Genomic DNA, 12,675 nt, shown 5'->3' on the forward strand with positions numbered 1-12,675 from the left:
TGTAAAGTTGGGAACTAATAAAAGCTGTGCTAGAAATAACATAAACAAATACATGAAGAAAGAAAGAACAAAAAAAACCCAAAACCCAACAAACTTTCAGGAACTGAGAAAAAAATTATATATGACAGTATCCTCCAGCATAAAGAATTTCAACATGTTAAAAAATGACAGAAAAAAGAAAGCTGATGTCAGTTTAAGCACTGGAGCAAGGTAGAAAATTGCAACTGGATGTACAAGATAACTGCTATATTATTAACTTCTGCTGTCCAGATCCAAGGCAAAAGCTGCTCCAGTTTTTGTGCACAGTGTGGTATGTCTTGTATAAGGAGAATAACTCAAAATTCCCAGCAAAAAATATTTAGGCTTGAAAGATTTCATATGCTTTTGTACCCTTCTGTGTTGTGAAGAACACAGTGAGCCATGGTGGAGGAGTACAGGTTTACTCGAGGGTCTAAAACATGAAATATTTCTTAGCCTGTCCCATAACTCTAATAATGGTGTGTGCAGAATTAAATTACATGCTTTCTGTTATGAGCATGTTGAATTATTTGTGTTAGATAAACAACATCTATAGCCACATTACAGCTTAAAATTGGGCACCTTGAGATACACCTAATAACCTTACAAGCAAGCTGGATGCAAACATGTACTTGTTTTTAAAAGGTCACAATGACTGAAATAGCGCTGGTAATTTAATGGGAAGTATGGACCATGAAACGCTTCCAAATTTTGGTTTTGTGGGTAATTAACTTCCCACCAGACTTACCACAGCTCCCTCAGAATTCAAGTACCTTGAAGTACTTCTTCTTCCCCCAGCTTTATATGCTGAGCATGACACCATATGGTATGGTATATCCTTTGGATCAGTTGGGGTCAGCTATCCTGGCTATTTTCTCTCCCACCTTTTTGTACACCCCCAGCCTGAGGACTTTACTCTCCCCTCTTAGGGATTCATTATTATATTGAAATTCCAGCTGCTCTCTGCATTGATGCCACAACAGAAGAAGGTGGCAAAGTTTGAATTACGAATAGGAATTCCTGTTCCCATGGATGTCAGGTAAGAACAGGAAAGTTTTGTCAAGGTTTTATCCAATACTCCTGTTACAAAGGACCTTCCTTCAGTGAAACCAGCTGCTTCATTTAGGGGAGAACCAAAGGTACAAACATATATCTTCATGTCCCAGTAGAGCTGCTTAGCACAGACTTAACTGCTTTGTTAGATTGTATTCTGCATGCAAAACTTCTCATTGCTGCAAATTGGGGTTTATTTTTCTAAATGTACTTACATATGCTGAAGTCTGTGCCATTTGAAGTTACTTACTCATCTAAATAGAGCTTTTTCTTCAATGAGAAACAAATAAAAATATCCCCTTCCTTACTGCCATTTTTGTCATGAAAGTTTGATAGAATTGCCTTTGTTTGAAACTGTCAGGTTAAACAGGGATAATGTAATCTGAGATATTAACGAGACAGTTGAGCAAAGGGCCATCATGCACTATGGTGAGAAGCATTGCTGCAGATGCTGGTGAAACACTTCAGGACTAAAACTGAGCAGGTCTGGAGAAGGCTGATAACCTCCTCCAAAGACTTCAGACTTCAAATGAAATATCACATGCTTACAGATGATCATTCTGAGTTTTGAGTGCTGATTAATTGCTTATGGTAATGAAAAGCAGCAGGAATATTTTAAGGCAGCATTAAATTTACATAGGTACAAATGCCACGTGCTATTGTTATTGTTTGGTTGTGTAAATCAGAGTTCTGAGGAACAATGACCTCTAAAGAGCTTATCCAAATTTCACCTTCAAGGAGGATGTGATTCATTTGCCATGCTAACACAACTCATAATTTACTAATGAATGAGAATTGGAAGTGAAAAAGGAGGACATTAACTTATCTTATATGCTTCAGCTGTTTCTATGTTGGCCTTAGCAGCTGTTAGCACCATGGGTCTGCAGCCTACTGGAGAACTGCAGAGCCTTCAATGCTCTTTCCTGTGGAGGTGTAGATCCTATAGAAATTCCACATGACAGCCTTTTTGCTGAATTGCTTTATAGATATTGACATACTCTCATTGGTTTAAAGACGGGTTGTTGAAAAAAACACTATTATGAAGGGATTCGTCTCTAAGCAATAGAATATCCCCTTGCATTTCTATCCAGACCACATATCTTGTCATGCGTTAAACCACCAAGGTAGCAGCTGGCATTTTAGGGTTAAAATCCACTTTTTGTGCCTCTTCTCTCTTCCCAATAAGTGGTTAAAAGAATCTTGCCACTGTTCAAATAGAACTATAAAAGGAGCCCTCAAACATTGAAAGGTAAATGCTGAAGGGCATTAAGACCTTTTGATTGATGTGCAGCTGAGTTCCATGGAGTGTAACTTCCTTTCTGCATTGTGAGAAAGTGAATGTCGGTGAGCATTTGGCCAGCTGGGGAAGGTATCCCTATGAGATAATGCTGCTCAAGTTGACATCTAAAAGTCATTTTCATCCACGTGACAGGACTCTGGTAGTACTCTCAGCTAGTATAATGGAGCCATCTCCACCAAAAAGAGTCTATATACACTCCAAATTTGCTTTACTTCTTTATGGGTTTGCTGAAGGACACACACTTTGCTGTATTACAGACTAACTTTCAGATGTCCTACACATTTATTTCACAAATTTCATCAGAAACTGATGAGTGAGTCTTAAAGTTTACATTCAAAAGGCTTTATACAAGTTAGTTAATGTCCTTTGGAGAATGTCCTGTTAGAAGCATTGCTGAAACTCCTTTGATTTGTAGTTATTGCAGTTAAGGTTGCTGGATAATGCAGTTTGGCTCTGTGCTGCGTGGTCTACCATGTTTTGTAGTCATGTGTCTCAGCTCCATTAGCAGCATGCTGCCAGCCAGAGATAAGCCCATGGACAGGAGTGCTAGTCATGGTAGATAAAAGCCCTAAACAATAGTTCAGTCCAGTGTCATTCGTTTAATATTAAAATAGAATTTAAAGCTACTAACAGAGCAACTCAGAATATTTAGTTGCAAGAGTCAGAAGCTTTTCCATCCTTATTCAACTACAGGACAACAAGAGATGTCAAACTCTTTGGTAGCTAGTGCTGTCATTGCCTCTCCTTCCCTTCTGCAGTCCATCCCCAGTCACTCATGTGATATCTAAGCCTCTTCTTGTAACCTATGTATGCTGGGCCTTTCAGAGCATCTTTAAAGCTTGTCTTTGGAAAGATGGAAATGGGATCTTGGTGGATGATTCTTGTCTCCCAAGCTGAGAAAAATCAAACAGTGTAGTGCCATGGATATTTTTCACTCTCTGCCAGCAAACCTGGGAAATGTGTCAGGCCATTCTTCTGAAATGTCTGTTCTCCAGAGCAGAAAACCCAGGCTGATGGTGTTCATGCTGCTTGACATTGCTGACCCAACATATTTTGTACCAGTATACCAGACTCCCTAAGGAAACTGGCAATGGTGGTACTGAACAAAAAGGGGTTTGGAGTAGACCTGAAGAAAAAGCAAGTAGAGAAGGAGGTCTTAACCAGGCTTTTGGCTTGTACAAGGAGGACAGGAGATAGGAACTGTCTGATTTCAAAGCTGTTCTTTTGCACCTAAATGCCCTGCTGTGAAGCATAGATCTCTCCCAGATCTCACTGTTTAAAAGCTTTCCAGGCTTAGGGAAACAGTAGTGAAGCCATTTAGAGGCACTTCTACCAATGAGAACTCAAGGTCATCAAAAACCTAGAATGAGTTAGCATTTAAGCTTTTCTGGTTCAGCTTCTTCCTGTGAGAGGGACAATGTCTCTCACTTCTGTCACCAACAAACTGGTGTCATTCAGGGCTACAACTTCATCATCTGCTAGATCAGCTGTTTTGTCACTAAGACTAGGGATCCTTAGGGGATATTTCCTTGCTTCCTAGGGTTTCCTCCAGCATCTTGTGGAGGATCTTGCTCTGTCACTGCCATTGCAGCAGAGCAAGAGTGCATTTCAGCTTACTGAGCATGGTATTTCTACCCTGCCCTTGCAGTATGATGGCATTGGGCCAGGGATGGTTTCTGTACCCCGTGGAATCTGTGAATGCAGAGAAAGAGGAACCTTTGAATATCCCTACATGCAGCACTTGTCACTTTTCCCTTCCTCCTTCAGGGCCTCCACTAAGTTTCTCAGTGCCCTTCCCCACTGTGCTTCACATTTGTAGCCTTACAGAGTCTCTGGATTTTTCCTACCACCCTTATCCCCATACTAATTTCTGTAGGAGTAGCTAGCCTATTGCTTGGAAGAGCAGAGATGCACAAATCTAAATATTAAACAGTGAATATTCCCAAGCCTGTGAAAGTCTGACGTGAATTCCCTTCTCTCTGAAGAGCTGTTCTCAAATATTTGCTAATCTTGTTTTTTCTAGTGTAAAAAATCCCAACTCGAAACTCTCATTAGCAACTATAAACCAATCAGTGCAAGATACTGCAGATGTTCTGTGAAAACTGGAGTTTGGATGCAGAGAAAATGATGGTGGGTGGGAATATAGAGCAAGTGAAAACTGTGAGAGAAGATGTGTTTTCAATCCTCGTGGATAAAAGCCAATAGTGGAAGAGAATAAGATTGTTCCAATATGAAATTTGGGAAAGTGTGTGGGAATCGTGGTTTCAGAACCATATTGCTTTGGGAACCCTAAACCAAAATTTAGCGAAACACTGTCAGGTTTCCCAAATATAATCTTAGAGAATTCCATGAGCCTTTGACAAGTTGCAGAACAAAATAAAACTCAAGCACAAGTTTTAAGGGAAAACAAGAAAGGACCAAATGAAACAAAACAATGAATTCTAAGTCATAAAAACACTTGGAGACAGAGGGAATTCCAGCTTATGAGAAATGGCATTGCAGGTGTGAGAGCAAACAGTTGTGCCATGTCCACTTGAGGGGATTTCTTACTAACAGCTGATCAAGAGGTTTGCTTGCTCATAGTCTGGATTATTTTTTTATAACCCGGATTCCTTGGTCCTATGTGATACCTGAATTAACAGCAAGAGCTTTCAGAGAAACCTGGGCGTGTAAAAAGTGGGCTGGTAGGGTAATTCTTTAAGAAGTAAATATGTATAAACATTATTAAAAGCTGTTGTTTGTAATTTAACCAAAATAGGGCTGAGCATTCAGCTCGTTCTTACAGTAAACATCTCTGTAGGAGCTAGTCACTAGAACTTTTCCTTGGATACAGGGAAGTTGTCTCTGTAGTTGCTTGTGACCAACTTGAGCCATCTCCTTTAAAACATCAGTTGTACAATAAAGCATAGAATCCTCTCTATTAGTAACCTGTAAGTCTAATTGAGAACATTTTGTCACACAGCACAAAGATTTCCCAAAGTGATGCCTGTGATGTACCTAGTGCTAATAGCAGCTGCAAAAGGATTGCTATGATTTGGAATAGATTATAGGCAAATTGCTAGGTGATCTGCTCCTAAAATTATGAAGAAAGAAGTGTTGAAGAGGCTACATGATGAGCACCTCTATATGGAAAACTCTATATGGATTTCACCTAGATCTACATTGCATTGGCTTCAAACTAAAGTGGATATGGACAAAAAACTCAGAAGAATGTGAAATATTAAAAGAAATAAAAATTTATCTAGCAAAACAATCTGTGTTGGTCACCTAAGAAACATTACATCCATGGTCTAACATAGTCACAAATTACTGCTTCTTTCCTGGAAAAAATGTGTGCTGCTTTTGAAATATTCTCTTTAATGCACCAAAATAGTACAATTAGAAAATATGAGTGTTAAACATGTGAGTTCCAATATCAAACTCATGTATCTACTAGAACAGCATATTAGCTGTGAGAGTCACAAAAGAGCACTACAATTTTGTGGTCTGGAACTTCTACACACAACAAATTAATTTGGATTTTAGGTATCACATCACAAATAGGTACAGTGCAATGGGCTGTGAAAAAACATGTAAATGATAGCAAGGACTATTAAAAAAACTAAATAACCAAATACAGAACTTCATTTGGCATATCTGATTTACAGTCTTCAAGTCTGGACTGCCACCTGCTGAAAGGCTGTTCTATAGGAGGCTTAGGCTTAATAGGACTTAATTTTCATTATTAAACTTTGACTACTACCCTATTCTTTCCTATAGCCTTTGGTGCTCCATATCCCATGGATAATATCATTATGACTATGAGCAAATTTCAGACTTTCTTTCTTTCTGTCCCTTGATTCCCCAGGGCAGTGTCGGTCTCCCCTCTGCTTACCCCCTGTGATTTGAGTGGTTTCATTCCCTGCGCTTTGCCTGTTAAGATTTTACAACCAGGCTCAAGCACTGGACCCACATTGCTGCCCCTGAAAACTGAGATTAGACAATGTAGACTCAGTAACTGTCAAGCAAGTTGGAGTCTTTATGTTTGCAAGACCACAGTATGGGTATAAGTGGTGCATACACCAACAATACGGACACAAGCAACAAGATAAAGGTGAACCTTGCTATCGTCTTTGCTGAGCAAGGGGGACTGGTAAAAAAGCATGACACTTGTGTAGCATCTTCCATAGAGAAAGGACGCAAGAAGCCTTGCAGGCTTCATAAGCACCAAGATCCAAACCAGAAGAGGCTGCAGTTAAATTGGTGGGTTGCATAGTATCAGTGGAGATTAAAATTCATGAAGTGCTCTGAACCACGGTCGTCATTTCAGATGCTAAGGGAGGATTGCTGAGATGTGATTTGATTAACTTGCAGTGGGTGTTTATCCTTTGGAAACAGTGCAGTAGGAGGAGAGTCGACCCTTCCAAGACTGACTGCGGTTATATGTCCCAGGATAGCCTTTTCATCCTTGCACATCCCAGAGTACTGCAGGAAGGAGCAGGAGCCTGCTCTAACGGCTATGTGTGCTTTGGGACTGAGGTTCCTGCTCAGCAATTGAACTTTCAAGGCACTCTTTTGGGCTGCATGCATGCAATTCCTGCATCTGGAGGTCCAGACCACATTCTATGCTGGGATTTGCCCTCAGAATTATTTCTGGTGACTGGACATCTGCAGTTTCATACTCTCACCCTATTTTTACTGAGTTTTTTGTGCTTCATGATATGATGTTTTCCTGGGTGGGCTCTCACTTGGAGCAGTAGGCTTGCAGCGTGGGCTGTGTCACACAGAGTGATAGAGCAAGCAGCACCCCTTGTCCATTACTGCCAGCATTTGAAGTTTTTAGTGACAAAGGAAAAGCATTTTTACCAGTGTGAGACTCCATTTCTTGCCTATCAAATGTATAGGTGCGATCAGTGCGATCACTTGGACATCACCTGCATTAGGTTTGCTTCACTGGGAAGAATAACAGGAGCGAGCGCTGCATCTCCTTGCTCTATGGAGCACAGATACCCTCTAGTGGTAAAACTTCAGGCATTTTTAGGCAAAAAGATGACTTCACTCCTAACTCATCTTCTGTCTTCCTTCCTCTTCGACAAAAATCTGCACATCATCTTTAATTGACAGTGCTCTTCTGTTGAATGACATCGTAAATACATGCCTTTAGTTTAAGTGGATGATGATGTCATTTGCTTGGACTGTCTTCAGTGTGTTTCACCTCTCATTAAATCATAGAAATGGTACTTGTGAGCTGATGGGTGACTGAATTTTCACATGTAGAAAGAAACGGCTGTAATGGAAAACCTCAAACAGCAGCAGCTAAAGGCTTTAAATAGAGAATTAGTGATGGAATCACTGTAATGGCTGCAATGTGGCAGATCATTGCTGGTTTATAGCTAATGAAAGAAATAATGTTGTCTTGGTTGAGTTCTCACTAGTTTGGTCATGGAGGTGCAGAGGAGCCAGATCATGGATCTTGGGAAGCCATTGAGCCATTAGCTTCATAATTGCAGGATGGGGACATCAATGTATGGTGTGACAAAGCACGCTTGAGGGCATGGCAGGAACATTACAGAATTACTGTGCTAACTGACGAATATCTTGATCAGGGGACTGTGGTTATAGATAGATGCAAAAGACACATTCTTGGCCCAAAAGCTCTTTCCTACCAACCACATAACCCATGCCCTAGAGCATGGCTGGTGAGTGGGAAAAGGTGAAACATGTCAAAGAAATTCAGAGTTATTCTGCATGTGGAAACACATTTATTTCTGTTCTAACCTTTCTCAAAATGGCTGATGTGAAACCTTCCTGATCTAAGAAACTTCAGATTGAGCAGCTAATGTTGGGAAAGCCACAGAAAAGTAATCCTTCAGGGTCTGATGTGAAATGTTTGACTGTTGCCTATTCCTTGCATGGAGGGTGCCAGTTGATGCTGTCTGGGGGAAATTCCCCCCAAAAGGCAGTAAGAGCTGTCTGCAGTTCACCTCTCTCCTTTCACCCCAGCTGCAAAGATGGAAATTCTCATAACACACTCCCTTAGCCCTGGATTTCCTCATACATGAATGAAACCAAAACCCAATACAAGTTAGAGGACGTGTGTCTGAGCTGAGTCCTTGACCACTGTCTCCACACTGTAGGCAGTAGACTCTGCTCATTTCACCCAGTGAAACAAAGCAGAGTTTTATTCAGCAAGAAATAAACCACAGTTTAGGATTCAGATTGTAATTCAGTGCAGGTATGACACACTAAACACAGTTTGATTCTTAACAAGCTTTTTTCCCTGGATGATTTCAGTACCTAATGCCTATCACTTCTTTAATGTACCCTAACCACTAGACCAGGGATACAGAGCTCTATGGAGACATCCTTCCAATTTATTCACTAAGCTCTGAAATATTTCCATGGCCACCTTCCCCTTTGTTCCTGTGGATCAGGTTTTGTGAGCACATTAAAATGCATATGATTTGGGTACATGAAGTACCAAAATATAAGCTCCCCCCACTCTGCTTCACAGTAATCACATATGAGATTCCCTTGATTTTTCTCACTACTTTATGTATAAAAGATTTTGAACAGCTGAAACCTGGGGATAGTTTTACAAAGCAGATCAACATGACTTTAGATTGGACTGAATTAGATTTACCAGCAGTGGGAGTTAAATTCTCAGTCAAATCTCTGTTCTGGAGCCTCACAGACAGACAATAACACAGGGGCAGTGATTTATTGTGCACTGTGTTTACTGGAGAGCAGAATTTCTCTCTCTACTGTTTAATTTTCTAACCTTTTTAAGCTTTTCATCATTTCATCTGCATGGAAATGAGTGAAAAAAAGGAGGAGAAAAGAAATGCAGTGCAGTTTTCAAGGGAGGCTTTTTCCTGGTGCTGCATTGTAGTGAAGCGTTTACTGTTTCTCAGGTCTCAGGACATGCCAAGTAGATTCATTGCACTGTCACTGCAGTGCCATTTTCTGAAGCACACAGCACATCAGCTTGGAAGAGACCTCCTGAGTATTACAGTCCTTTGCCTGTGTGTGTATGTCTATCTATTATCTATCTATCTATCTATCTATCTATCTATCTATCTATCATCATCTATCTATCATCTATCTATCTAAAATCCCTTCCCAAAACGCAGTATCACCTGCTTCCTTCTTGAAGAATGGAAACAAGTTGCTTAATGCATATCAGTACCAGCACCATTCTGATTTAGGCTCTTGTGAGGGTTTCCTGACTACCAGCCTCACCCTGCCAAGGTTGAGAACCCTTGATCTTCATGAGATCCCACCTGACTGTTCACCAATAGTAGTAGCGACCCCTTAAAGGTCTTTAACTAGGATTTTATAGCCAACATCTGCAGTACAGAGAGGGGTAACAGTGCTGTGGTTTTCCCTTCTATTTCATTCCAGGTTTCTGATTGTCTTGGGGTGTTTGATCTTAGCTGTTCTGACAACTTTCAAGGAGTATGAAACTGTATCGGGAGACTGGCTCCTCTTGCTGGTAAGTAGAGTGTGGGCATTGCATCACCCTGGTAATGTCCTTGAATTGAAATCAGCCCCATCAGCAGTGATGGAAACTTACTCCCAGCTCTGCATGCAATAAGATTTCTCCTGCTGGTCCTGGGGCAATGACTGTACACTTATATATTGGATAGTTCCTGGTCCATTGTCAACACTGACTGAGTAAAAAGAAAGTTTGGAGAGAGGAAAAATACTGAGGCTTTCAAATAATGTTTTTCAGCATTTGCCTAACAGTTCTCCTATCAAAACATCAGTAAGTTTCCTATTGACCATGCCAGAGCGCATTTGAAAACTCACTTTTTAAAAATCTTTTAACAATTTCTATTCATTCTATAATATTCTACCAATCCCAGCATTTCTTTCAAGGAAGGTCATCAGAATTGGACTCACGCTTATACACAACAGCAGCATGATTGGAACTGTTGCAGTCAGTGCCGCTGATGACTGTCCATGACAGAAAATGTATTGGCAGCAAATATATTCCTTTCTCTGTGTGTTTCAAACATGCTTGTTTTATAAGTGCTGGGGTTCGTGCTCCAGACTGTATTTCTGCAGGCCTCCCATTTGGCAGAAGGCAAAAAAATCTCACCAAGTATAAATATGATGTGTTAATCATTTATGAAAATGACCCTTATCTCCCATAGCTAGCATCAAACAGTGAGCATAATGCCTCACTTAACCTGGCCTTGCAGAGAAGCATCCCTAAGGAAACTGCACAAAGTGTAGTTCCAGGAACTAAATTTCCATTTCCCTTTGTACCCCCCAGAGTCAAGTAGATCCGAGAAAGAACTAAATGCCAAAATGAATGAAATATGAATTCCCCTTGCATTTTCCATCTCAAAAAGCACCTATATGAAAACACTCTCATCCCATAGGGAATGGGAAACTGACTTTTGGTCTCTGTTACCCCGGACAGATGACCTTTTCACATTTGAAAAGGCTTGAGGTTATTTGTCCTTTTCCTTCTCCTGTGCTTGTTTTTATATAGCTCTCAGCAGTTTGCAGAAGTGCCTAGCTGCTGTGGGTATGAGCATCAGGGAAAATCCCCTTTTCCTCCCTGCCAGGTATTCACACAGAGGAAAAGAGAGGAAAACTGTGTGCCCCATGCTGCCCTTGGCCCATCTCTGCTGAGCACTCCAGAGAGGCAGCCTCTTCGGGGTCAGTGCTGGGACCAGTGCTGTTTAATATCTTCATCAACGACCTGGATGAGGGAACCGAGTGTACCCTCAGCAAGTTTGTTGATGACACTGAACTGGGAGGAGTGGCTGACACACCAGAAGGCTGTGTTGCCATTCAGTGAGACCTGGACAGGCTGGAGAGTTGGCCAGGGAGAAACTTGATGAAATTCAACAAGGGCAAGTGTAGAGTCTTGCATCTGGGGAAGAACAACCCCATGTACCAGTACAGGTTGGGGGTTGACCTGCTGGAAAGGAGTGAAGGGGAAAGGGACCTGGGGGTCCTGGTGGATAGGAGGATGCCCATGAGCCAGCAATGTGCCCTTGTGGTCAAGAAGGCAAATGGCATCCTAGGGTGCATTAGAAAGGATGTGGTTAGTAGGGCAAGAGAGGTTCTCCTCCCCCTCTACTCTGCCTTGGTGAGGCTGCATCTGGAATATTGCGTCCAGCTCTGGGCCCCTCAGTTCAGGAAGGAATTGCTTGAAAGAGTCCAGCACAGAGCCACAAAGATGATGAAGGGAGTGGAACAGCTCCCTTATGAAGAGAGGCTGAGGGAGCTGGGTCTCTTCAGCTTGCAGAAGAGGAGACTGAGGGTTGACCTTATCAGTGCTTACAAATATGTAAAGGGTGGGTGTCAGGATGATGGAGCTAGGCTTTTTTCAGTGATATCCAGTGATATGACAAGGGGCAATGGGTGTAAACTGGAGCATAGGAGATTCCACGTTAACATCAGGAAGAACTTCTTTACTGTAAGAGTGACAGAGCACTGGAACAGGTTGCCCAGGGGGGTTGTGGAGTCTCCTACGTTGGAGATATTCAAGGCCCACCTGGACAAGTTCCTGTGTGATGTACTCTAGGTTACCCTGCTCTTGCAGGGGGGTTGGACTAGATGATCTTTTGATGTCCCTTCCAACCCTTGGGATTCTGTGATTCCGCTTTCCCTCCCTGTGCTTAGAAGAGCTCTTGAACAAGGTGGAAAATCCCATTCTTCTGCATACCAGAAAATTTAGGGAATAATATATGCATTAAATTCATTTTATATGTGCCTTTATCAATCCATAAATTTATAACCATACGAATATACTGTATCCTGTCCCTATGGACATGTCTGCATGAACAAGATGCTGGTGGGTAACCAGAGGAGGCCTTTTTGTTAAGTAATTGCCTTCCCATTAAGACAGGGTAAACGCTTCACATTTACAACAGGGGCACATCCCTTCTGCAGAGTACTGACCAGGCTATAGAGTTATGTCCCTCTTTGCCTTGCTTCTTTATCAACCCACATTCTTCTCCCCACTCTTTTCCTCTCTGTATCTCACACACACCCCCCAATGCTAGCATTTCACCTGTTTCCTTCAACTTTATCCTCATGTCTAGAATTATAGCCAAACTTGCTATGAGTCTGACACTGTAGCTTGTGTCTTTGATACAGGAAACTTTTGCCATTTTCATCTTTGGAGCAGAGTTTGCCTTAAGAATCTGGGCTGCTGGGTGTTGCTGTCGCTACAAAGGATGGAGGGGGAGACTGAAATTTGCCAGGAAGCCTTTGTGTATGCTGGGTAAGCACATGCTTTCTGCTACTGTTTTCCTTTATGTCTTTTCTTTCTAAGCCAGTTGGGGTGGGTGGCAGCCTCA

General features: G+C 41.6%; 1 protein-coding gene across 1 annotated transcript in view; it reads left to right on the top strand.

The window, feature by feature from the left end:
* The window catches only part of KCNQ3 (potassium voltage-gated channel subfamily Q member 3), a 189,660-nt gene that overhangs the window by 147,719 nt on the left and 29,266 nt on the right, over positions 1–12,675 (top strand). Inside the window, exons 2-3 of the mRNA XM_034063092.1 lie at positions 9,755–9,845; positions 12,473–12,599. Coding sequence (XP_033918983.1) covers positions 9,755–9,845; positions 12,473–12,599 — 218 coding nt within the window. The remainder of the gene's footprint in view (positions 1–9,754; positions 9,846–12,472; positions 12,600–12,675) is intronic.

Source organism: Melopsittacus undulatus, chromosome 1 (genome assembly GCF_012275295.1).
Source record: "Melopsittacus undulatus isolate bMelUnd1 chromosome 1, bMelUnd1.mat.Z, whole genome shotgun sequence".
In the NCBI taxonomy this organism is placed as follows: domain Eukaryota; kingdom Metazoa; phylum Chordata; class Aves; order Psittaciformes; family Psittaculidae; genus Melopsittacus; species Melopsittacus undulatus.